Source organism: Mustela nigripes, chromosome 5 (genome assembly GCF_022355385.1).
Source record: "Mustela nigripes isolate SB6536 chromosome 5, MUSNIG.SB6536, whole genome shotgun sequence".
Taxonomy (NCBI): domain Eukaryota; kingdom Metazoa; phylum Chordata; class Mammalia; order Carnivora; family Mustelidae; genus Mustela; species Mustela nigripes.
Window position 1 is genome coordinate 6,798,919 of NC_081561.1, and position 27,497 is coordinate 6,826,415.

A 27,497-nucleotide genomic window follows, 5' to 3' on the forward strand; every position below is an offset into this window, starting at 1 on the left:
GTATCATCCTCTGAGTAAACTTAAGTCTCAAACAAATCTCACAGCAAAATCTTCTTCACCTATACCATCTCCTAACACAGTCTATCCAAGGATAAAGAGCACCATGGAAAAAGTTAACAATAAATGTTTGTCAGTTGGGTTTTCATGAAGGCCTACACTCAGCAGTCTCTTACTTGTTGTTTCTTTTGTTTCAATTTGAAATCATAGTAGAAAAATAGGCAATAGTCAGGTGCAGGGATTTACAAAATGACCAATAATAATGTGAAAAATGTTCAGCTGTATGAACTGAAGGAAAGAAAAATAAATACAAGGGGAAACCAGAATTTATCTACTCAATTGACAAAAACAATTTTAAGTAATAATGCCTACCTGCTGATGAGATCGTTACATTGTTCAATATATCTGAAAAACAATATATCTGAAAAACAATACCAAAAAATTTGGTAATTCTTTTCACCCAGCATTTAACTTTCAGGAATTTACTTTAGGAAAATAATCATGGCTGCACAAATAGAGAGCAATAAGGAAATTCACTATAGCATTTTCTCTTATTACATAGCTATTAATAGTCTAAATGTCTAAAATATAAATTAGTTAAATAAATCATAGTCAATCCATAGAGTAGAATACAATACAGTTATTAAAAGTTGTGTCTTGGAAGAACTCTAGATGATTAGTATTAGTGTAGTATGTGACAGTAGGTGTTGATTTGTACAATACAACCCTGGGGGGGGTGGACTCAAAGAAGATCTCACAAAATATCAGTAGTGGTTACCTCTGGGTATTGAGATTATGTATGATTATTTTTCCTTCTTTCCCAGCTTCCCTGTCCTATCTCCTACAAGGGACTATTATCCTAAATATCCTTAAAGTCCTTCAGTTAGCACATATTCCTTGAAGAATGAGAAGCAAAAAGAGAGAAAAAGGAAATTGTGAGGTACTTTTGGAAAAAGATGATATCACACTTTGCTAACTTCTTAAGGATCATAGACTCTCAGGGGAGGGACAGAGCTCCTCGCTTTGCCTTACTTATGAGAGCCCACCAAATCCAGAAGCCCAGCCACCAAGGCTAAAAAGACAAGATTTCTGGACCATCCCCATTCTCCACATTTCATCCATTTAGTCTAAAATATTTTACCGAGTCCCTATTATGTGCTAGGCACTGGACGTATTATAGTCAGGGGAAAAAGAGAAAGATGGAGGAATGGGAAGGAGGGAGGGACAAAGAAAGCTTCCCTAATATATTATGAGGGAATCTGACATTCACTGAGTGATGACCTATAAGCAGTGCTATGAAGAGGTGAGGTCCACTGGCTGCACAAGCCTATTTCAGGGACTTGCCAGGAGCTGAGCAGCTGTTTCTGGGAAGCCAGCATTAAGTCGAGCTCTAAAGGAAGCCTAGATATTAATTAATTAATTTAGTTTTTAGTGGGGCAAAGCACAGAGAGAGAGGCAGAGAGAATCTCAGGCAGACTCTTCACTGAACATGGAGTCCAAGATGAAGCTCAATGTCAGTACCCTGAGATCTGAGATCATGACCTAAGCTGAAATCAAGAGTCGGCCACTTAACCGACTGAGCCGTCCAGGCAGCCTGGAAGCACAGGTATCAAGTACAGGAAGGGGTTAAGAGAATTCCAGGGCAAGGTAAGAATTCCATGTGCTGGAGATGCCGGGCAGGAAAGAGCCAGATTGCTATAGGAGCTGAGGGAGAGCAGGAGCTGGAGAAAAGACCAAAGCAGGCAAGGCTTCATGGACATGTCCAGGGGGCACCACCAAAGGATCTTGGCAGGGAGTCTCTTCACAGAACTGCATCTCAGCAGGAAAACTGGGTGCCAACTGGAGCATGGATTTGAGAGAGGGCTGGGTGGATCCTGGGAGACCATGAGGGGCCTGTCTAGGGTCATAGCAGTCAGGATAGACAGATACAAATGGGATGAAAGCTTCTCTTGGTGATGGACAGACTATTTTTAAGTGACTTCATCTCTGAATCCCTGATGGGGAGTCTCCAATCTTACGGTTCAAAAGCTCGAGCAAAGGAAAGACCGGCTTTTTGAACAAAAAGTGACGACTCAGGGCCATGGCTTTTTAACACAATTAAATTCCAGGTGAGCAGAGGCCATAGCCATGGAAAGCACTGTTTTGCCTGAAAAGTACAAAGTGCCTTTTTCCCCTGCTTTATTCATCAATAACCTTACAATTGGAGCTGATATATCTAGTCTTCAAAGAAACAGCAAAGACCTCAATTTCTGATTATTAAGGGACTTGCCATGAAATCATCTGACCCTTTGTTTCAGCAGTGTTCAGAGAGGAAAGGTGCCATTCATTAGACTCCTTTGGGGGCTCATCATTTCACTGGCCACCTTCCATGGCCTCTCTCTTCTGGACTTTGAAAGTCCTGCTTTCTATTGTCACGTCACATTTCTAATGGGAAGATACTCTTCTAATGAGAAGATATTTGTGTCCTATATAGGTCTGTCCACTTAGTCACTAGTCATGAGGGATAGGGCCTGGCATTGGCTGAAGAGCAAAGTCTACAAGCAGTTTCCAAGTAGTGGAGGGTCATTTACTTTGATATCCCTAGAGGGGAAGATAAGTGAGCATAAAGAGACAGTAGTTAAGAGACCTTTTCCCAATGGTCAGGAACTTGGGTTCTGGATACTAACTGTCTGGCTTTCAACTCGGTCCTACCACATGTGTGATTCTGAACTAGTTACTAACTATGCCTCAGTTTCTTCTCTGGAGAACAAGGATCTTCACAGAATGAATCCGGAAATCCTTAACTAAAATCTTCGTGCACAGATGTATTTTAAAATTCAGAATTTCTTGATTTTAGAAAGGTAATAGGATTTATATTTTGTACCCACTTTCAGTGGGTCTAGTGCCTGTCCCCATCTCCCACTAATCAATCACATTAATGTTTCTGCAGCGAAACCCAGGTAGGTTAAATTAAAACTTTAAATTAAGAACAATGAGACTATGAACTCTCAGTTAGATTGATTTTTTTTTTAACCAAGAGTTAAAAAGAAAAAACTTTTCCTTTTTCAAGACTTAGGGATTTCTAAGTTGTGAATGGGGGATCATGGAGCTATAGGTACCCCCCAAAGAGGTTTTAAGGATTAAATAAATGAGAGGGAATATATATTCAAGTACTTAGAAGAGAGAGAGGAGACCAGCCAGAGTTGAATCCAAGAGTTGATGAAGACCATTTGCCATTGGAGGCAGCATGCGTCATCAGGGCGCCATGGTGAAGGGGGCTCTCTGCCATCGGCTGGCACATGAAATGTAGACAAAATTGGCCTGTGGACATGCAAAACCCACCCAAGACTGAGTCACTTTCCCAAGGGAGCTGTATTCCTGTGTCCTCAGAGTCTCAAATTTCATTCTTCAACATCAAGAGTTTTCTTCTTAACATCACTTTCAGTGTTCAGTGCTCTCAGCCAATAATGTTTAACTCTGCAAGAAAAGAAAGGCACCATCCCTAGGCAAACCTCGATGACAAAAAGCAACTTGAAACAAAGAGAAAGAATATTATCAAAAAAAGTCTAGCTTCTTTAGCTACAGTTGATGAGGCGTTGGAAGTCAATATGAGAGCCTGACAGTATCTTTGGTTACCATTTACTCATATTAAACCATATTTTATTTAACTATCATAAACGGGTCCTCATTTTATTTTATAGTTAGGAAACAGGACATTGCTAATGAACTATTTCGCTGTCTTTAAAAAGCTTCTAGTTAAAGAACTCTTCAAGACATTTTGGATTGCTTGAATTCAGCAAGCCATCATTGACGATTTCAGGCAAATCCTGGTTCTCCATAAGCAGAACTCGGTAGCGACAGTGGCTGATTCGACACTCCCATTTTGGGTGTACTATGAGTTATACAAAATGTAGTCTGCCCTTTAGCAGAAGAGTATTTGGATAAGGACCAAAATGATTTTAAAACAACACAAAACTGCATAGTTTGCAACAAATTAAATCTTAGAATCGGGAGTAGCAGAGTTCTCAGACCCCTGGACCAGAAGAAGCACTGGCATCCCCTGGGAACTTGTCAGAAATGCAGACTCTCAGGTCCCACCCGAGACTTCCTGGACCTATAACCTAGAAGCTCTGGGTTTGGAGCCTGGCAATCTTAAGCCCCCTCACTGATGCTAATGCCCTGAAGTCTGGCCTTCATTGCTCCAACCTTACCATGCCTCCAGAATCTCGCAGTACTCCATTTTGAATATATCCAAATTCCAGTGCAGTTCCTGAATCACGCTTCTTTTCACCACTAGGTCCTTTGGTTCACAATCTATGGCTTGGTCCTCATATGACATGGTTTCCTGTTGGCAGCCACTCACAGCTGATATTCTACCAGAATATCTGCTCTCTGTTTGGCCCTCCTGGGTCCTTCCAATGGTGTGCTGGTCGTGCCGGGCTCCGCAGGGGTGCAAAGGGATAACTTCAATTGCTCTGCTCATTTGCATTTCTAAAAAGCTCCTAGTTGAAGTTGTTGCTGTTGCCTGGGGACCACATTTTGGGAATCACTTGAAAGCCAGCATCACTAAATTATTTGTAGGGGAGTGCCTAAAAAGAAGAAGGAGGAGGAGGAGGAGAACCACCAACCCAGACCTTTGCCTTCCCCAAATGATTGCTCTGACATGTTTCCCAAGAAATCCTAAGTATTCATCAATTAAGTCAGTGTATTTGTTTTCACTGGTAATTAAATTCCACTTACTTCGAAAAAAGTCTGAGGTAACTGAAGTTAACCTATCAGCAGAAACAGTCAATTTACCCAGTGAGCTCAGAGAAGTGCTTTACCTCTTGCAGGGGAAATGGCATACTCTGTTGCTCCTCCAATCTGCTGGCCGTGGCCCTGACCCTGGTTCTCTCAAGCTAAGGTGGAGTGGAGTAGAGGTGGGAAACCAGGGCTGAGCAGATCAGCAAAGGTCGTGGAATAGGGGATAGACTCTAAGCTTTGGAAAGAAACTGGGATGTGACGTTAATAATCCTGCCAATGACCAACACAGTTAATGCCTTCACACACACACACACATCATCTTAAAAGGGAGGCTCTCACTTCCCCATCCTTCCCCACCGTTGGCCAAGCCAAGCCGGAAATAGAACACAGCTCACCTCTCAGGGACATCCCCTCCACTTCATCTCCAGAGACCGCATCTGCTGCTCCCAGAACAAGCTCTGTTCTCACAGCCACACAATTCACTGCTAAAACCCTAATCCTGAGAGTGGGGCTAGAGCCAGATGAGAGAAAATGCCAACAGGGCAAAAGCCTCATTCCAGATCCCAGATATGACTCTGCCACCTTCAAAATGGCAAGTGCTGCCTGCTGGCCCCAGCCAGGTCCACAGCCCACATCAGGAGCTTACGGAGACATTGGAGGGCTGTTGATGAAAACCACACCGTGGCCTGTGGCTTTTGCTTTCCTGAGTCCATTACTCCATCCGGGGGTGGGAGGCTCTAGGGAGGCTGTTTGGAGGGGCCACAGCATAAGGTCATGCATCACTTGCTGACTCCTCCCTGTGAAAGCAGAGAGTCAACATCCAGCCCACCGGAGACATGGGCCATTCTCACCCTGCTGATTAAAAAGGGTCAAAGGTCCTGGGGGAACAGGGCCTCAGTGAACTGCCTTTTGCATCTCACAGTGGTTCCTCAGGAGCGTAAAATAGGAGAAGTGAAACCGAACATTCACCGCTGTAGCAGAGGAGAGGAAGAGCCCAGAGGCCCCTTGTTTGGGGCCCGTTATTTTCCAGTAGGTCACATGCAGGGCCTGGCCATGAAGGGTCTCACGGTGGCCGTCGTCTTCTGGACTCTGATATCTCCCAGCAGCGGCAGCAAGGCCTGGCCCACGCACACGGTCTGCCGGAAGGGGAACCTGGAAGTGCTCTACCGGAGTTGTGGTAAGGTCTTTCAAAATATGCTATTTTGTGTTTACGGGGGAAATGGAGGCCCTCAGATGAGGGCTGTTGTAGTGTTGGGTTGGGATTGGGAAGGGGTGAGAGAACCAGGACCCAGAGGCTTTCTCCACTTGCAGTGGGTCTGCAAGGCCATCGAGAGCCCTTGGGAGAAGGAGGAATGCAGGGTGGGGAGGGGGAATGAGCTTGAAAGAGCCACAAAGAGGACAAGACAAAGGCATTGAGTCTGAATAGACCAATTCACTAAAATGGCAGAGCCCGAAATGACCAAGGAGTCTACCAGATCATGAAACCCCATTAGCTCAAAATTGAGAAAAGATGCTTCTATGAGTCACCTCCACCCCAAAATGTACACCCCGACTACCTTCCAGGTTATTGAGTTTGCAAACTGAGTGAAATGATCTCGTATGTCAAAAGAGAAGATTCCTGCCTTCCAGTGACCCTCCTCAGCGTCACTGCTCACTAATTCAGCACGTACTCAATGCCAAGGTTTTCTCTAGGGCCAGATATAACCAAAGAGCATACGCCATGGTTATTACCCCAATGGGGCCAACATCTTTACCAACAAACCGTGCAAGCTAATGAGTAGAATTCAGGAAACAGCAGCCGTAGGTATTTGAACCAACACTTTTGATTATATAATGGTCTACAAAGGCTGTTAGAGCAGAGTACCACAGACTGAAGTCTTAAACGGCAGATATTTATTTTATCACAACTCTGGAGGCTGGAAGTCCAAGATCAATGTGTTGGCAGGGTTGGTGTCTCCTGAGGCCTCTCTCCTTGGTTTGTAGGTGGCTGTCTTTTCCCTGTGTCCTCACACAGTCTGTCCTCTGTGCCTGACTGGATCCTGATCTCCTCTTCTTATGAGAACGCCACTCCTACTGGATTAGGGCTCACCCACAGGACATCATTTAACCTTAATCACCTCTTGAAAGACCCTATCTTCAAATAAAATCATATTCTAAGGTACTAAGGGGTAAGACTTCAACATATCAGTTTGGTGGGGACAGAGGTATGCTTCCGTCCACAAGGGGGGCCTGAGTGCAGGAAAGTGAGTTCAGCATCAGATCACATCTTGAATGAGGATGAGAGGGACAGCCTCATGGAAAAGCGTGCCAGTGTGAAATATGACACTTCGAGGTAGACAGGAAGCAAAATGCAGTTTGGACGGAAGGAGCTGGAAAAGTGATGCTCTTTCAGTATTTAAATTGGCCTCATGGTAAGCTGGGGATCAGAGGAGATGTTAAGCCTTGGACCCGATAGCTGACCTGGCAGCTGCTACCCAGGGAGTTGCCGTGGAGAGGTTGGGATGGTCAGGCTGGTCTCCGGGGCCATTTGTCTGACTTGATTTCACTCTTTGAAAAAGAAGGAACACTGAACGTTGAAATGCACAAAAACCTTTTTTCTGATGTACAAGCGAATGAATGGCGAAATGCTGTAGGTGCTGATCTCATTACTCTCGCTCTTCCATGGGGATGGGCCGCTTTCTGCTGGCATCTACGCATTGTAGGTGCAGCATGAGAAGCAAGAGTTGAAATGAATGGACTGCTCAGGATTTGTTTTTCCAATTCAACCTCCCATAAAAGGTTGCCATGGCTGGTCCCTCCCCCAGACCAGCCTGCAGCCTGCAGCCAAGCCTGGCACAGCCTTTCAAGTCACTGCCAAGAAAGACCAGAGAAGCGGATGCATCAGGAGAACAAAGCTTATCACCGGCCTCTGGGTATAACTCCACCCTCCCTGTAGCTGCTCTAGTCACCAAATGTCAACAAGCCCTGCTCCGGGCACTCAGAGGAAAGGGATGGAGGAAATGCAGCTCTCACTGAAGAGTAGTGGGAGGATCAGACCATTCAACAACAGGGTAAATGCTCTGTGTTTAGAGGGACAAAGGCATGTATCATGCACCAGGGGTCATGGTAGTTGGAAAGGGTTAGTTTGGGGGTCTAAACACTCCAAGGGAAGGGACATCAAGCTTGACCTCAACCTCGAAGAATGACAAAAATGGTAATTATAACGCCTTATGTCCGTGGGAGGTTTACAGGTATTCAGGACTTCCTATGCGTTCCTACTCTACCGATGTCTAAATCAGAGTTAGAGATGCCAGGGAACTCTTCCAAGGTCACACAGGTAATTGGGCAGAATTGTTTCCGGAGAGCACAGAGGAGGCAGGAAGTAAATATCTGCGGAATCAAAATGACTTGATCCCAGGCCCGGCTGACTCTGGAGCTTGTGTTTTAATCTCCTGCTGTCTGGAGTTTCGTCAAAAGGCAGGTGGATGGAAGTGGGGCATGGGAAGGATAACTTGGCACAGAGAATGGCATATTGACAGCAGGGAGAGGTGACCAGGCATAGAGTTCAGGTGGCTGCAGTAGGGCTGGAACACAAGGGGTAAAGTAGGAAGGGTGGGGAGAGCCCAGGTGTGATGGTGAATTTTATGTGTCACATTGATTGGGCCACAGGAGGCCCAGAGAACTGGTTAAACACTTTCTGGGTATGACTGTGAGAGTGTTTCTAACCATTAGCGCTGAAATCACTGACCTGTGTGAAAGCAGATCACCTTCCCCAGTGAGGGTGGTCACCATCCAATCTGTTGAGGGCCTGAAGAGAACAAAAAGGTGGAGGAAGGAAGGATTCACTCTCCGTCAGCCTGATTGTAAGCTGGGACTTTGACCTCCTGCTTGGAGCGCTCCTGGCTTTCAGGCTCGCCCTGGGATCTTCAGACACACCACCAGCCTTCCTGGGCTTCCAGTTTGCAAATAGCAGACCATAGGGCTTCTCAGCCTCCATAACCACATGAGCCAGTATCTTATGATAAATCTCTCTGATTATAAATATTTTTTTCTAGTATATATTTCCACTGGTTCTGTTTCTCTGGAGAACCCTAATACAATACGAGACAAGGTTGGGCTGCGTCCCCTTGGCAATGAGGAGATTACATTTGGAAAGATTCCCTCAGGGAATGGATGGAAGTTTGAATATTAGCTTGAAAGTTATTCGAGACCACAGCCAAGGTTTGTAGCCTATAGAATCAATAATCGAGGGGGTGCCTGGGTGGCTCAGTCAGTTAAGCCTTCAGCTCAGGTCATGATCCCAGTGTCCTGGGATCAAGCCCCATGTCCAGCTCTCTGCTCAACAGGGAGCCTGCTTTTCCCTCTCCCTCTGCCCCTCCCTCCTTTTTGTGCTCATGCACACATGTGCTTACTCTCTCTCTCTCTCTCTCTCTCTGTCAAATAAATCAATAAAATCTTTTAAAAATAATAATAATCCCGGAAAGAAGTATGACAGGTCAAACTAGTATCCTATCGAAAGCCTCAACATCAGAGGAAATCTTTGGTATACTCTGGTGTCAGCAGAGAAGAAAGAAAGCAGTGCCCTGAATTTTCTCCAAAAAGTGGGTCCTGGCTCATCTCCTGAAAGCCACTGAGCCATCAGAGACTGAATAATCGAATACCCTTCCCCAGATGGAGATGGTCCTCCCTGTAGCTGCTGGATTCACAGCAGGGCAACCCCCCCACCCCTGCTCCCTAGACTTTCACGCTGATAACACAGAACAAAGGCCATGTGTTTAGACCCTCTATCCAACCCTGGTGTTCAGATCTCTTCAGTGTGTGTCAGGGGCTTCTAGAGTCTCAACATACACACAGATGTGGGGGCATCATCTGGCAAAAATAGAGGATTTACTGTTTTCTGGGTTTAGTGCTTCATTTTTTCCTTCTTGTTTCATTTAATAATTTTAGTGGGAGGGGCAGCTCTTAGGCCAGACACTGTTCTAAATAATACAAAAATCCTTGAGGAAAAAGAAAGAAACTCACAGAAAGTTGCTGGGCTCTGAACACTGACCAGGAAGTGAGCATAATTTTCTGAGAAAGCGGATGTCCTGCTCTGTCCAACTGTTAATGCCACAGTAAAGACTGACAGAAGGGGGAACCAAAGCATCCTTTTATTAGATCATAAGACAATCCCCAGGGCTAGCAAAAGCCCAGGGACTTCACGCATTCCCATGCCACAAGTGTCCACCAGTGTATTTATTTATATTCTGTCTCTATCACACCAGCTCAGGAGATGGATTACAAAAGTCCACAGGTTTGGAGGATGAAGCAGGTTGTGGGAAAACAGGTTGGATGTCCTGGAGACATCAGGAAACATACAACAGATGAGGCAGTGTGAGGAGTAAGATCCGTGGGTCTGAGCTCAGCAAACCTCATTCCAGCCATTGGGCAATATTCTCTGTCTCCTTGATTGCAAAGTGGGCATATCAGTTTCCTATGGTGTACTAGTACTTACCACTTGGTGGCTTAAAATGACACACATGTATTCTTTTAGTGTCCCAGAGGTGAGAAATCCAAAGTCAACTTCACTTCGTGAAGGGCCACACTCCCTTGGAAACTCTAGGGGAGAATCTCTTTCTTGGACTTTTCTAGCTTCTACAACTATATTCCTTGGCTCATGGACCCTTCCTCCATCTTCAAAGCCAAAAGGCCAGCATCTTGCTTCAACATCTTGTTCTCATATTGCTTTCTTCTATGCCAAATCTCTCTCCACCTCCCTCTCTGAAGGGAACACTGAGATTAGGATAATCTCCCCATCTCAAGATCCTTAAATTAATCGCATCTACAAATTCTCTTTTGCTGTGTAAGATGACATCAGCAGATTCTGGGAATTAGGACATGGATATCTTTGGGAGCCCTCATATATCCCACTACAATAGAGATTATAATTTTACCTACCTCTCAGGGCCATGGGAGGATTAAGTAAAAGGATTGTATGAAAAGTGCTTAGTACATACTTAGTACATAATTCTTTGCTGCTAATGACTTGCAAGACATTTTCTAGTCAATAGAGGTGTATTTGATTATGACCTTCCTTGAAACCATATCAAACAAGGAAATTACATCACTTGCAAAATAAAATCCATTTTTAAGAAGTCTAGCCTTTCCTGATACTGGGATGAACTCTGAGAGGAATTTCTACCTGGAGCAATGTGACTCCCATCCACTGTTTCTCATGGAAACAAGGAGCAAGGATTCATCACTAAAACACCACTCAGGATCGCTTTTGCAAATGGCCCCAGTGGAAGCTTCCATGAATGGTACAATTGCAGGTCTGGATTGCTCAAGGGAAAGTTAGACTGCCTATAGGTCTGGATGAGACACATGTGCTCCAGGCAGACTTCCATGACTCGTATTGTTGCCATTGTTGTTTGCTGTTTGGGGTTTTTTAATAAGCGTTGGCAAGCAGAGATCTAGGTTGTAATTTTTGACAAGAACATTGAGTGTAAACTTAGTTTTGTCATTTAACGTACTTTGATATGCTTTCACGTGTTTTGACATCAGCCAGGCCAAGAAGAGGGTCATAAAAAGTAAAAAACCTATGACATATACCTAAATGATTTTATGTCTCCCCTTTGATATCTCTGACAGTCAACCTGGCCATTTCAGTGGTTCCTAGGAGTAATCTAGGACAGGCACTGGCAAATGAAGCCCACAGGCCAAATTCCACATGTTGCCTGCTTTTAGATGGCCTGTGAGCTAAGAATGGTTTTTACACATTTAGGTGGTTACAAGATTCAAAAGAAGAATATATGTGACATATGAAATTACATGAAATGTCAATTTCTGTGTCCATAAAATTTTATTGGAACATGAACACACTCATCTGTTTCTCCTATAAGTAGGGTGATAGTGACTATATGACCACAGATCCTGAAATATTAACTATTTGGCTTTTTGTAGAAAAACTTTCCTGCTCCCTGGTCAAGGGTAGGAAAGAATCTCTCAAGCTGTTCCCCACCTCAGAGGCTCTAGTTCTGTGTCTTCTGGATGATTTTAGCCATACAGAAGCTGTGTGGCCACGTAATCTTGACACCAAAACCACCATGAGTGAAGGAATTCATAAGATACCTTTGAGAACATCATCAGTTCCATAATAATCTCCAGCTGCTACATGGCATTTTATAATTCATAATGTCCCTTCATTTAATAAGGTCTCATTCAATCCTTACAAATAGTCCTATGAGGTGCATAGGATATTTATCTCCATGTTCCAGATATGGAAACTGAAGCACGTACACCTTAACTATCTTATCATGTAACATAGACTGAGCCATGAGACAGCCGTAAGTGTCTGACTCCATGCCCAGGGACTCAGAGCTACATTATGGAATTCCAGTAGGGAGCAACCCATGCCGTCTGATCCCAGAAGCTCAGGGTAGGGATAGGGAGAAGAGATCGCTCAAAAACTAAGTCTTTGGGTGAGGAAGTGAAAGCCCTACCCTAGCAGAAGCAGGAAGAGGAGGAAGGGTGGAGGGAGGAAAGAAGAAGAGGAGGAAGAGAGCGATTTGCTTTCTGATTCGATTCCTCCAGCCTCCCCTCTCTGCAGGCACTCAGAGCTGGATCTGTTTGGCTCTTCCCAAGTATCCATCAGGGGCCTGTAACAGCCGTAGAAGAGAAGGAGCACCCACATTGGCATTCATCAACCCATGTACCAAGTTCACATTCATTGCAAGATGTTCGGAAATGACATCTACCAAAGCTTTTTAAAAAGCAAGTGAAAGTTCATTCTCTTACCAGCAAGATCAGCGTATTTTTCAGATGGAGCCCCCCGCCCCGCCGTGAGGTTGGCTTACTTATTTTATAGGAAACCTTATTTCCCTCACATCCGACAGCAATTTTCAGGGTGGAGAAGCTGGTGAGTCGGGAGGGGAGGGGAGTGGTGAGGGAGCTCTATCTCCAGCAGTAAGTTGAGGGCAGTGGGTGGTTCCTAAGGGTCAGCCACCTGGGAGGTTCCAGGGTCAGGGGACCATGGCCTCTGGTCACCATGCTTCACACTTAACACCTGCTGTTCTCTCCCTGAAGGCAGGCAGCCTGGTCCCTATCTGCCCAAATAGGTTTTGCATGTGTGCTGAAGTTTGCAGCAGGGCAGGCACTCTATCTGACCTCCAAAAAAAAATCTTTAATTACAAAGTCAGAATCAGGTCACGTGCATCTGAGTAATCCGTCAAGATAGTCAAACAGGACAATTAATCAGACCTTAAAAATGCAAAGCAATGCTGGCAACAACTCCTCCAAAATAAGGGTAAACCACAAATGACCTGGCTGAAGAGCAAAGCATGTTGAAAAAATGTTGGTAAGAAAGTTATTTTAAAACTGCCCTGGAAGGAAAGGCGGCGGGGAGGGAGGGGGGCCTGCTTTCCTCAAAGTCTAGTAATTGTGAAGTAAATGGAGCATAAAACAACACAAAAGAAGCAACACTATCAAAAAATATATCATAATAATGGAAAATATCACCCCCCACATAGTCATTTAACAGTACTTTAAAATATTACACACAGAAAGCAATTTCTCTCTTCCTTTATTTTCCTGGATTAATAGGGATATAAATACTGTACAATTAGAGAAGAGCAGACAAGTGGGCGGGGAGACAATGATGCCATTTCAAAGGGATAAATGGGCACGCAAGATGAAACAGTTGGTGTAGCCACTTTGGAAAACAGTGTGGAGATTCCTCAAGAAATTAAAAATCGAGCTTCCCTATGACCCTGCCATTGCACCTTTGGGTATTTACCCCAAAGATACAGATGTCGTGAAAAGAAGGGCCATCTGTACCCCAATGTTTATAGCAGCAATGGCCACGGTCGCCAAACTGTGGAAAGAACCAAGATGCCCTTCAACGGACGAATGGATAAGGAAGATGTGGTCCATATACACTATGGAGTATTATGCCGCCATCAGAAAGGATGAATACCCAACTTTTGTAACAACATGGACGGGACTGGAAGAGATTACGCTGAGTGAAATAAGTCAAGCAGAGAGAGTCAATGGTCACATGGTTTCACTTATTTGTGGAGCATAACAAATAGCATGGAGGACATGGGGAGCTGGAGAGGAGAAGGGAATTGAGGGAAATTGGAAGGGGAGGTGAACCATGAGAGACTATGGACTCTGAAAAACAGCTTGAGGGTTCTGAAGGGGTGGAGGGTGGGAGGTTGGGGGAGCCCGGTGGTGGGTATTAGAGAGGGCATGGATGGCATGGAGCACTGGGTGTGGTGCAGAAACAATGAATCCTGTTAGGCTGAAAAGAAATTAAAAAAAAAAAAAAAGATGAAACAGTAAGCTGCCAGGAGCATTGCGAGGTCTTTTTGCTCAAACATAAAGTCAGAAAGTTGATATTAGTCATGATAGTAGCTATATGCCATAAAATTACTATCATTTTTAATGTATATTTATTAAATATATATAAATATGAGTGTCAACATTGAGGTGCAGACTTTTAAAGATGGGGAAAATATTTTTAAATAGATATTTATATATATATGAGTGTCAACATTGAGATGCAGACTTAAAGATGGCACAAGGAAAAAGTTGAAAGTGAAAAGTGAAGAGGAGCTGGAGGAGAACTAATCTTGTAGGTGAGCTCTGGTCACCAAGCCACTGAGTTCCTTCTGGCTTCTGTAAGGTCCTTTCAGCCAGACCTCCAAGGCACTGTGAATTCTCCCAAGTATTTTTTAAATGAACATGCAATGTATTATTTGTTTCCGGGGTACAGGTCTGTGATTCATCAGTCTGACACAATTCACAGCACATACCATAGCCCATATTCCCAAGCACTTTTTTAAAGAGATACTAAGAGATGCTAAGTCCCTTAGGGGCTAGGGACCTAAGGGGGGTGGGGGCAGCCAAGAGGGAGTCCAAGAGGCTCTTTGGTGCAGACAGGAAACGTCTTCCTAGGTGCTGTTCACTGTTCTTTCCATCCTCAAGCAAATTCATGAGAAGCAGATTTGCTCACGTTTTTGGAGTAGAATCTTTGAAGAGGTAGAGATGAGGGAGGACGGTTGTCCAGCTCTGCCACTCTTTTTGGGCAAACGACAACACAGACAATCTATTCCCGAAGCTGCCACAGTGTGAGGTCCAGGGCAAGGCTTCAGACACTGGACTACAGGAGGGGGAGCACGGGGGACCAAAGCAGCTTTTCTCCAGGCCAAGGAAAGTGCAGGTGAAAGAGCCCCTTTCCGGCCCCAAACTGTGCAGTTGGTGAACCTGACAGAGGCCATCAGGGGCCAGGCCCTTGGTGAAGAGGGAGCCCCCAGCTGGCAGAGGCCCCTGCAACATAAGAGCAAGCTGGAAGGCACAACATAGGAGCAGTGCTGCTCACACATACTGGGCTGGCGGGGGCAGGGCGGGGGGAGATGCTCCCCTCCAAACCCCAAACAACAGGACTGGCATTTTAATGCAAAGAGAAGGGTGACGCACGCAGGAACCGTGTGCCGTGTGAGTCGATGTTCAGTCCTTTCTGGGATGCCTTGTAAAAGTGATATCCCAGTGTCCTGATGCAGCAGCTCTATCCTGGGGCCCTAGAGAGCCCAGTGAGCTTTGGAAGAGGGGCTCTAGGGTCTACCAGAAACAACTTTGACCACCGGTCTGGGTGCAGCCGATGGATTACTCATGCGCAGTGGGCAATGTGCGAGTCACATCCGCCAGCCTCCTCACGGGATTCAAGAAGGCATCATTGTGCGTCCCTTCTTGAAATTCTGTACCACTTCCCTCCACTCCTCTCTGCCTTCAGGACAGAAGGGAGTGGTGACCAACCCAGTGGCGGGCAGAAGAAAAGATCCTCAGCCCAGAAAATGCTGCTTCCAAGCACAATTTACAATTGAAGAAGCGCTGCCAAGGGACTCCCTTATTCGAAGCCTGACATATCCCCTTATGGCCAGGTGGGAACTGTGCCAGCCCCAGTGAGAAAATCCAGAACAGAGTGATCAGCGTTCCCTCTGCCTGTTAGCCGTTAGAATCTTGTCCCATAGCTGAGATCTTTCCTATTCAAGGGTCCTCCATATATTTTAGTGCTGTGTTTAATTTTCCTGTAGCATATTATAAAATCCCCTTAAACAATTAAATACGACTTGCACGATTAAGTCAAAATTTTGTAAATCAAATAAATTAATTTTATTACAGGCATACATACATTGGTCACACCTTTATTAATAGAATTGTCTTGAGCATTTAACCTAAAACACCAGATTTCCTTAAATGCTTTAAAATCTTTAAAAGCAGTCAAAGCAGATAAAAATTATCACAATGATTATTCCACTTACTACCCTTTTTGTTAAACTACAGTATCTTTCAAAATGTCTGTGATAGGGGTTTACATTTATGTCTTTAACAAGGTTACAGTGGCATTTACTCTTCCCTATAGTCTTACATCTTCCTGGGGTTATAGTCATGCTTAGTTCAGTATTTTCCTAGGTGTCTAGGATGCCCCAGACCAAAGATATCACCTCAGACTAGCTGAAGATCCAGGTTCCAAGTTACCGATTCTTTGATTGTGGGATCGATGGCTGGTCAGTAAGCTGGCTTAAACTACTTCAACCTGAAGACCTGACGCCCCTTCCTTGCACATGTTGCTCACTGTCTTAGCATTATTATACATTAACCTGGTCTCTCAGCATTTCAGGAAACTTACACCGCCCGTGGTAATGTCAAAGGTATATTTAGAGGGGTTTTTTTAGAGGAAATGATGGACTTTGTTTGCACAGTTGACACTCATCTGCACAACATTTAGCTGACTCATCAGCTTTGAAGACAGCACTGAATTGTTCTTCTACTTGTATCTTCTGTGTGACTGCTAGTGCTGATTGGATTGTCGTCTAGCTTTCTAACCAAATTGTATATGAGACCTCTCTAGCTCATCAGTCCTTCTGTTTCTTTCTTATCTTTTTTTCCCCCTTGCTCAGTCACAACTCTTGGTCCTTACTCTTACTTACTTCCAAAAGTAGAGAAAAGTGCATTGTTCTCCCTGGTCTATCCATAGGGGTGGAAACACTCTGAATCTTCTAAGGTCTAAGAATGAGGCTACGTGCTCGTCTAGTGCTTGGGATGTGACCCGACTTCCTTCCTGCCATTGTTACGGCTGCAGCTCCCAGACATGCTTGCTAAGTAATTCTCAAAGACAGAGTCATGAGAGATGAGGTCTTCAAGAGCTCAAAACAACAGGCCCTGTCTTTCTGCCTCCTCCCAGCAACTGTCTGATATTGCCAATTGTGTTTCCCCAACCAACAGAGAGCAAGTTCCCAGGCGTGTCCTCCTGCCCTACACCTTCTCTGTCAGGGATGGGCATGACAGGCCACACTAGCATTTCCTGGCTGTCTGTTTACAGGTCTGAGGCAATGGTTGCTAATCAGAATTCACAGTGGCTGGGCAGCTACAAATGGAGGAGAGGGACGCCCGGGGTGAGGTTCCTGGAGCAAGTCTACTGCTCTGTGAGGCCAAGGATCAGTTTCTGACAGTCTGCCTTATGTTATCTATTGTGGTCATGGGTGCCACATGACCATCTATTTCTCCACATGCCTGGCATTTGCAGGCACATGGAGAGGGATCAGTATTCTGCCACTCCTTGTCCATAGGCTCAGGGCAAACTGGGGACCTCTTATAAAATTGGGAAGTGTCCTAGACAGACAGAACTTCAGGGCTTTCATCCAATTGCCTCCTTGTTGGGAACAACTTGAGACAGAGAGGAAATCAATGTGTCCTAACCATAGCCACAAATCTTCATGGAAGCTGAACCCAGTGGGATCTCCCACACCAGCGCTGCTTCTTCTCACAGCATAAAAGCCATGATGGATAAATTAACACAATTTCAGATCAAAGACATTGTGTACAGCAAAATCAGCCCTCTCTTTCATACCTATATCCCCAAAGTGTAAAAGTTCCTCTTCCTGGGCATCCCTTCTCTTAAGACAATTTTTCCACATCCTCTCTTGCCCAGGATCCTATCAAACAAAAGCCATTGCATATACAGAAGACCTATGGAGACTCACTTATAATACTGAGAGGAACAGTGGCTCCATAAATATAGTCTGATTGCAGATCTTACATAGAAATGACTTGGTTTTATAAAGCAGTGAAAGCAAGAGCATGTTTAGAATAGAGTTGCCTTGTTCTGTGGTGTGAACCTCATAAGTAAACAGTAGCTAGTAAACAGATCACCAGGGCAGGAGACACTTAATTAGCATATGATAGGTGACTTGGACCCCTAAAGCCCTAAAGGTTAATGCCAGCTTCCTACTTCCTCTGGTCTTTTCTCCATATGTAGAAAAGCTTGCTAAATATAGCCAACTTCAGCCATCCAACAAATGCCTAAATGCCCAAAACCTTCAGCCCTCACTCCATTGGAGTCAGCTGTCTTGGGTCTGAATCCTGGGCTATTCCAAAAGGGAAGTACTAGGAGCTTCGATTCCCCGCAGAGACTCTAATTTCAAACCTGACCTACACTGAGCTGTTTGGGATTCAAGTAGAGTGGAGTGTGGGCAGGAAGATAGTTTTTCCAGGGTAGACAATAGCTTTTCTGCCTCACACTTGGCTTTGGTTTTAACTAAATTAAAGAGCAGTACTTAAGTGAGTGTGTTTGTTTAAAAAAAAAAGAAAAACTGAAGAAAAATTACCAGTGGCTCTTGGTTTATTTGAATCAGTGGTTGAACAAAGCACAGGCTTGCTAGCAGGTATCAAGTGTCCTGATTTTTGGATGCATAGCTCATCTTGTAATAAAATGTAGGAAGTCTCCAGGAACCAAAACAAAGAGAAAGCCCAGAGGTAGAGGAAAACCAGCACTGAAGTCTTGTCCACTCTCAGAAAATTTGCCTGTCTCCAAGCACCAGAACTCAGTGACGGTGTGGGAGTCTGGCAGCATCGTCTTGTGCTATGCAAGTTGGGAAATTGACTCCTTCAGGAAGTTCGGTCCTTCAAAACATTATAGCCACAATTTTAAAAAGTGAATAAGAAGAAAAAAATAATAAGTCAGCAAAAGTAAAAGACAAGGAAACTTATCTAACTTTCCTGGCCTCTGGAGAAATAAGTTTTCCCCAAGAATTAGCTGCAGACCAGAAAGCCCATAGGTTTGGGGTCCAAATGTGTATTATCTTCATGATCCAGGAAACCCCAAGCCTAGAAATTAAATCACAGATTTTTTTTGAACCAACATAATCCGGAGTTTGCCTACAAAAGATTCCCAGTAAAGACACTTTCCAAGCGATACTTCAGAAAGAAATAAAATGATCTCTCCGAAGCTGGTTTGGACATGCAAGATGGAATGGCAAGCAAAGAATTAGAAAACTCAAATAAGCAATGAATGTAAGGATGATAATAATGTCTAATTTGAAAAGGGAATGTATTTGCTTTCCACTGTTGCATAACCAATTACTGTAAAACCTAGCAGCTTCAAACCATAGATATTACCATCTCACAGGTGTTCCCTGCAGGAGTAGTTGGGTGTCCCTGACATGGGGTCTCTTGAGAGCCTGGTCAAGGGGTTGGTCTAGGTGCAGCCGTCTTGAAGCTTGACTGGGATAAGATCTGCTCCCAAACTCCTATGACTACGTGGCTAGAGTCAGGCCCCAGAAGGTCACTCCGAGCTCACTCACATGGCTGTTAGCAGGATTCAGGTCCTCCATGGCTGTTGGTTGGAAGCCATTGGTTCTTTGCCATGATAGCCTCTCTACAGGGCCACTCACAACATGGCGCCCTGCTCCCACAGAGCAAAGGCTCTAAGCAAGAGAGCATAAGAGGGCGAGAAAGGCCTTTGTTTGTTTGTTTGTAGCCTAATTTCAGAAGCAACGTCCTACCACCTTTGCCATGCTCTACTGCTTAGAAGCAAGTCACTAGGTCTCAGGGGGAAGTTTTGCATAAGGGTGTGAATTAGGAGCAGGGACCACTGGGAGCCATACTGGAGGCTGCCTACCAGAAAGCAATAATTCAGCACAAACTACAGGATAATAATAGCACCTGAAGGAAGGAGCTGGTGAGGGGACATAAAGCATTCTGATGACCTTGTCCTTGTAATTTTCGGGGAGAGGGTTAAATTCATGTTTACTTCAGCAAAACAAAAAACTTCTATTGTCATATGGTTATACAACAGTGTGACTATACTTAACATTACCAAACTGTATGCTTAAAAATCATTAACATGATAAATGTAATGCTGTGTGTTTTTTACCACAATAATAAATAAATAAATACATACCAGGAGAAAAGCACAAAAAAAGTAATGTTTCATTTTATGCTTTATTAAGTAAAATTTTCAGGTTAGAAATTCAAGGGTAACTACTTAAAAACTAGCAATGTTGTATATTACTTTCAAATTAGTAAAAAGGAAAAAAAACACTTGAATCAAAATGTTAGAAAGAAGGGGACAAAGGAGCATATAAACATCAGGGCATTAAGGAAAGAAAACCTAATAAGAAATAAGAAATAATTACAAATGTATTAGAGATTCTCATATGTAAAAATTGACTAAGGTAAACCGATTTTTTTAAAGAATACTAGATTGAACTTTTAAAATCAGCTCTCCGGGGGCACCTGAGTGGCTCAGTCAGTTAAGAGTCTGGCTCTTGATCTCAGCTCAGGTCTTGATCTCAGGGTTGTGAGTTCAGTCTCCATGTTGGGCTCCATGGTGGGTGCGGGGAGCCTACATAAAAATATATAAAAAATATAGACCTGGGGCACCTGGGTGGCTCAGTGGGCTAAAGACTGCCTTCAGCTCAGGTCACGATCCTGGTTTCCTGGGATCGAGCCCTGCATCGGGCTCTCTGCTCAGCAGGGAGCCTGCTTCCTCCTCTCTCTCTGCCTGCCTCTCTGCCTACTTGTGTTCTCTGTCAAATAAATAAATTAAATCTTTAAAACTATATATATAGACCTAGAACATACCTAAAATACAGACCCACAGTGAACGTCAGATTTAATGGCAAAACACTGGAACTATTTCCTTTTTTTTTTTTTGGATTTTTAATTTTTTTATTTTTTATAAACATATATTTTTATCCCCAGGGGTACAGGTCTGTGAATCACCAGGTTTACACACTTCACAGCACTCACCAAATCACATACCCTCCCCAATGTCCATAATCCCACCCCCTTCTCCCAAACCCCCTCCCCCCAGCAATCCTCAGTTTGTTTTGTGAGATTAAGAGTCACTTATGGTTTGTCTCCCTCCCAATCCCATCTTGTTTCATTGATTCTTCTTCTACCCACTTAAGCCCCCTTGTTGCATCACCACTTCCTCATATCAGGGAGATCATATGATAGTTGTCTTTCTCTGCTTGACTTATTTTGCTAAGCATGATACGCTCTAGTTCCATCCATGTTGTTGCAAATGGCAAGATTTCATTTCTTTTATTGGGATTTCATCAAGATCAAAAGCTTTTGCACAGCAAAGGAAACAGTTAACAAAATCAAAAGACAACTGACAGAATGGGAGAAGATATTTGCAAACGACATATCAGATAAAGGACTAGTGTCCAGAATCTATAAAGAACTTAGCAAACTCAACACCCAAAGAACAAATAATCCAATCAAGAAGTGGGCAGAGGACATGAACAGACATTTCTGCAAAGAAGACATCCAGATGGCCAACAGACACATGAAAAAGTGTTCCATATCACTCGGCATCAGGGAAATACAAATCAAAACCACAATGAGATATCACCTCACACCAGTCAGAATGGCTAAAATCAACAAGTCAGGAAATGACAGATGCTGGCGAGGATGTGGAGAAAGGGGAACCCTCCTACACTGTTGGTGGGAATGCAAGCTGGTGCAGCCACTCTGGAAAACAGCATGGAGGTTCCTCAAAATGTTGAAAATAGAACTGCCCTATGACCCAGCAATTGCACTATTGGGTATTTACCCTAAAGATACAAATGTAGTGATCCAAAGGGACACATGCACCCGAATGTTTATAGCAGCAATGTCCACAATAGCCAAACTATGGAAAGAACCTAGATGTCCATCAACAGATGAATGGATCAAGAAGATGTGGTATATATACACAATGGAATACTATGCAGCCATCAAAGGAACTATTTCCTTTAAAAGCAAGGAGGAGATAAGCCTGCCCACCAGCCTCACTCCTATCCAGTCCTGCACTGAAGGCCCCAGCCAGCCTTCTAATCAGTAAGACAAGAAAAATAAAATATTTAAGGACTTAAAAGGAGGGAACAAAAATGTTATTATACACATGCAATAAGACTGGCCATGCAGAAAAAAACCTAATTTAAAATTATTGGAATTGATAAGAGAGTTGCCTGAATAATTTCTTTGGGGACCAATGTCTGACAGAATTCCTGGCGATAGCTAGCGCGGGTAGCTTTGGTGAATTCATTTTCACAGCTGCCGCGTAGATAATTAGTCGTATTGACTACAATTGTATCCATTCTCCTTTTGATTAATATTTCGGTTGCTTCCAATTTTTTATGATTACACACTGTTGGCAGCACTTATTATTTATATCTCTTTGTATCAGAAAAGGTTTCCCAGCCCAGGACTTTTCTTTCCACTTCTCCCAGGTTTAAGCCCCGAACAAATTCCAAAAATTTGGAATTGCTCTAGGTTCACCAGCCTTGTCTAGTGATGTTTCCACACAACAACAGTTTTTTAAATGTCATGTTCTGAAAACACATGAACAGATGGCAAGAAAAGGCTGAACAATATCCACATGGTTACAGCCATGACGTGAAAGAGACAGGTGAAGAGCTGAGTCAGGGGTCTACGTAAAACTTCACTGCGGTTAACATGTGCTTCATTTAACCTGAGTGTGGGCGGGGGGAGGGGGAAGCAGGAAGGCCGTGGGCATTCGGCATGTGCGCTATTCTCATTTATCAATTTGAAATCAGGTTTCCCGTCTTATTTTTTCTGTCAGTTTGCTATCTTCCAGTATAATTTTTTTTTTTTTTTTTTTTTTTAGCAGCAGTATTTTTAATCTTCTAATCAGGAGGGAAGTAGTAGGCTTGTGTTGATTTGGGAAGCAGAGAAATGAGCCCTTTCTTTGCTTAGGGGTTTATTTTGCTGGTAGATGGGCTGCCAAGCCAAAGGCAGCGGGTCCCTTTCTCCTCTGGCATTGACCTCTAGCTTGTAGTCCTATGTTATTCATGCTATGGGGTCTTATTTCCAGGGTGGTCTATCACACAAGTGGCAGAGTGCTAACGAGAAGTTTCCCATAGAAACATCTCCCTCCTCCCCAACAGGGAGAGATCTATTGCAGATCTGGGACATCCAGAAAACCTATTCTGTCTCCGTCTCACAATGTGGGGGAAACAGGAAGACATGGTGAACTGGTTTGGAGAATGTGGAATTCTGCTTCCCTGATTTCAGTACAAGACCCTATGGCAGAAACTCTGGTACCCACCTCACCATTTCAGGAAATCTCCATGGTACCTTTAGGAAGTATTAATGCATGCCCTGGAGATTCTGTACCTCTTATTCTCTAATAAAAAAAGGAGTCGGTGACTGTCCTTGAACACTTCCTCTTCCTTCAAAGGCCTCTCTATGAGGGTGCCCTGCTCTTCATTCTATATCAGGGTGGTCACATCTAGAGACAGGGCCCCTGAATGGCCCCTTGGTCAACTTGCTAACAGTGATGAGGAGGATCTTAACACATGTTATAGACTGAATGTTTGTATCCCCTCAAAATTCATGTGTTGAAGCCCTAAACCACAATGGTGTTAGGAGGTGATTAGCATTGGATGAGGTCATGCAAGGGGCCCCATGCTAGAACTAGGGTCTTTTTTTTTTTTTAAGATTTTATTTATTTATTTGACAGACAGAGATCACAAGTAGGCAGAGAGCCAGGCAGAGAGAAAGGAAGGGAAGCAGGCTCCCTGCTGAGCAGAGAGCCCGATGCGGGGCTTGATCCTAGGACCCCAGGATCATGACCTGAGACGAAGGCAGAGACTAGGGTCTTTAGAAGAGGAAGAGACCAGAGAAAGCTCACTCTCTCTCTCTGCTACACAAACACACTTTGAGAAGGAGGCCATCTCTACCGCAGGAAGAGGGCCCTCACCACAAACCACATCAGCCCACACCTTGAACATCCAACCTACAGAACTGTGAGAAATCAATGTCTTTTGTTGAAGCCCCCGATCTGTGGTATTTTGTCATACCCACCCGACAGACTGAGACAACACGTCAGCTCTGTCAATAGGCTTGCTTCCTAGGAAAAGTGTAAATTTATTTTTTTTTCCTCTTGTGAGTCTGATGGGGGATTGGAGGCAGCATGGACAATTCATTACCATGCGTGGGGAGAGCAGTACCCGAGGGGGATGAAAAATACATCAAGTTGATCTCATACCAGAAAGCATTAGGGAAACAAATCTCAAGAATTAACACTTGCTCTGCAGGCCTCCGTATGATGGAGTGTGGCCAAGATCGCCTCCCAAGCCCTGCGGGCAGCATTGGGAAGGAAGTCTGGTGGCTAAGGAAGGAGCTCCCTGCCACAGTCATCCAAGCCTACCCACCCAGTATGAGCATCAGCAATAATCAGCCATGGCTGCCTGTGCACATCACGGCTTCTAGTGTTTGAATCATTCCTGGGAACATTCTTCTCATGTCACAGAGGGAGTCTCGTCCCAATCCCCAAGGCTGAGCAGGTGCAGAAGTTACGTGACCCCTGCCCAGCACGATGAGCTCCTCCTGTGATTTTTCTCCAGGGAACACGCTTCTCCATCAAGAATTTTTCTTTAAGAGGACCTGCCTACATGGCTGGAGAGAGTGTAAAATGTATAGCCACTCTGGAAAACAGGGAGGGTTCTTTCTTAGAAAACTAAACATACATTTACCATAGGACACAGCCATCCCGGGGCTGGGCATTTATCCCAGAGAAATGGAAACAACATAGTTCATAAAACCTGTATGTGAAAGATCACAAGGGCTTTATTTGTGATTGCCTTAAACGGGCCAAATGTCCTTCAGCAGGTGAATAGTTAAACAAACCATGATCCATCCATACAGCAGAATACCGCTCAGCAACCAACACGAATGAGCTATTGATACACACCACCACCTGAATGATCTCAAGGACATTACACCAAATGAGAAAAAAAAGAATCCTATCTCAAAAGGAAGATCCGCTTATAGAACATTCTCAAGATGACAAATTATATTGATGGAGAACAGATCAGTGGTTGCTAGGGGTAGGGAAGGGGATAATTATCAAAGGGAGCACTAGAAAGATCCTTTGTGTCTGCTTTTTGACTGTGGTGGTGTTTATAGGTGATACAATTACATAGAACCACGCATGCACGTGTGTGCACAGACACACACACACGCATGCGTGTAAAAACTGTTTAAATCTGCAAGTGGTCTGTAGATGGTACCCGGGCTGAGGCCTTGGCTCTGAGATCCAGTTGTGTAAGAAGTCACCATGAGTGGCGGCAGGTCAAGGATACACAGGACCCCTCTGTACTCTTTTTTTTGCAACTTCTTGTAACTCTATCATTATTGCAAAAAAAAAAAAAAAAAAAAAAAAGTTTAAAAAAAAAGGCCTGGCCTTTTTGAGCCCAAGGCCCCGCATCTCACTTTCGGGGGTTTTGTCGACGGTACAGGCGCTGAGCCCCACAGTGTGGGCTCCACAGCCCCTGCCTCCAGGACATCTGAGAGACAGGCACCAGAAGGAAGTGTGAAGCTTAACGTGGTGCTAAGTAGCTCCTTCTACAGGTGAGGAAAGGGAACTCGGTGAGGTGGGGTGATGGCTAGCTGTCACCTTGACTTAAATTCTGAGTAGAAGTAGCTACTCCTAGTGCTCCTACTAAGAGTCCCCTCAGATGGTTTGCCTAGAAGGCCAAAGTGAGACAAGGCTGGAGTTTTTGTTTTTATAGAGTATGTGCATGTGGGGGGGGGGCAGGGAGGGGTATTTAAGAGCTACAAAGGGTAAGGTGGTGTGTGCACCCGCACATCAGCAATACAGTCGTGCAATTCCCCCACGACAGTCAGATGTTCCCCGGAGCCAGACAAAATGTGAGAACTCAGAGCTCACCAGCAAGACACAGGCCAGGGACTGATGGCAGAGGCCCTTCTTCTTCTTCTCCTTCTCCTTCTCCTTCTCCTTCTCCTTCTCCTTCTTCTTCTTCTTTTAAGATTTTATTTATTTATTTGACAGACAGAGATCACAAGTAGGCAGAGAAGCAGGCAGAGAGAGAGCAGGTGAAGAAGGCCCCCCGCTGAACCTGATGCGGGGCTCGAATTCAGGATCCTGAGATCATGACCTGAGCTGAAGGCAGAGGCTTAACCCACTGAGCCACCCAGGCACTCCCACAGACTGAAGACAGACAGAAGAACCTACAGAGGTTCTTCTTAACCCCACAGAAACTGGTGCTCCATCAAGATTGGCTGCTTCTTGGGAAATACACAGGAAGAAGGCAGAAATCGATCTTTCTGGTACCATTCTAAACAACAGAAGAAAGAAAATGAAGTCTTCCGGACTTTCCAGGATCCTTCCAGAGGTGACTCTAGGATCTTTAGGGTCTGTGTATGTTCAAACACAAACCACCCACTTGTGACCTCAAGTCTTTGAAGAACTTGAACTGGCTGCCCTATTTTAAAGAATTTATGTATTTATTTAAGAGAGAGACAGAGAGTGGGGGAGTTGGGGGAAAAGCAGAGGGAATGGGACAAGAAGACTCCACGCAGAGTGAGGAAAACCTGACATGGCACTCGATCCCACAATCCGGGGATCATGACCTGAGCCTAAACCAAGAGTCAGATGTTCAATGGACTGAGCCACCAGGTGCCCTGAACTGGCTGCATTTATAATATTCAAGGTGAACCTTACAAATGCAGAACGGACTTGATAACACAAAGGGCTTTGTTGACGTTCCCAGCAATTACAAGCTCTCTGGGACTTCAGAGTTTCTTCAGAGTTTCTGTGTATGCTGTTTCTGCCCCGAGTTTCCTGGCAAAGAGTTCCTGGAGACAGACGGTCTGCCTGGGTTCGTACTCCAGCCCCTTCCAGAGGTTCAGATGACCCTGTCCACTTTCTTTAAACCCCCCTTGCCTCAGTTCTCGGGACTCAAACATAGAGATGATAAGCCTCGTACGACTTTTGCAAGGATTTGAGCTAATACACATATAGTGTTTCAAACAGCCCCTGCCTATGGTCAGAGCTACAAGGGTGACCCCCAGGGACCCTCCCCTGTAGACTGTGACTGGTTATCCATGACCACCCACGCGGGATTACACACACCTCCGTTGTTCCTCACCGTGCCTTGTAGCTACGCAGTGTGGAGACTGTCTTTTACCGTTCCTTTGTCCTTCTACGCTCTGTGTTCCAAAACGTCAGGGGTTATGCCTAAAACAAACCTGCCTGTCTATCCTCACACCTTACACGGTGCTCAGTCCGTGGTGGGAGCTCCGAACATGTTTGTGATTGGATCAATAAACAAGCAGTATTTGGCTTCTTGTCTCCCCTGTTGAAGTAACATCTTTACCCCATTTTCTGGGCATCCACCAAAAATGGAAAAGTCCAATTGTTAGCAGGTTCCACTAGCTGCTCTGGCTTCAAATTTATGTCCCAAACACAGCCGCACTGGAGGAACATTTACGCCCCAGTCCGAATACTGAGAATGTGGGGAAAACATGATCTTTTTTTGTTTTGTTTTTGTTTTGTTTTGTTTTTGTTTGTGTTTTTTAATTTTTTATTTTTTATAAACATATATTTTTATCCCCAGGGGTACAGGTCTGTGAATCACCAGGTTTACACACTTCACAGCACTCACCAAAGCACATACCCTCCCCAATGTCCATAACCCCACCCCCCTTCTCCCAACCCCGCT

General features: G+C 44.5%; 1 protein-coding gene across 1 annotated transcript in view; it reads left to right on the plus strand.

Annotated features, from left to right (window-relative positions):
• Nucleotides 1-5,649: 5,649 nt before the first annotated feature.
• LY86 (lymphocyte antigen 86) overlaps nt 5,650-27,497 on the plus strand; it is a 59,265-nt gene continuing 37,417 nt past the window's right edge. Inside the window, exon 1 of the mRNA XM_059399388.1 lies at nt 5,650-5,896. Coding sequence (XP_059255371.1) covers nt 5,758-5,896 — 139 coding nt within the window. The 5' untranslated portion in view covers nt 5,650-5,757. The remainder of the gene's footprint in view (nt 5,897-27,497) is intronic.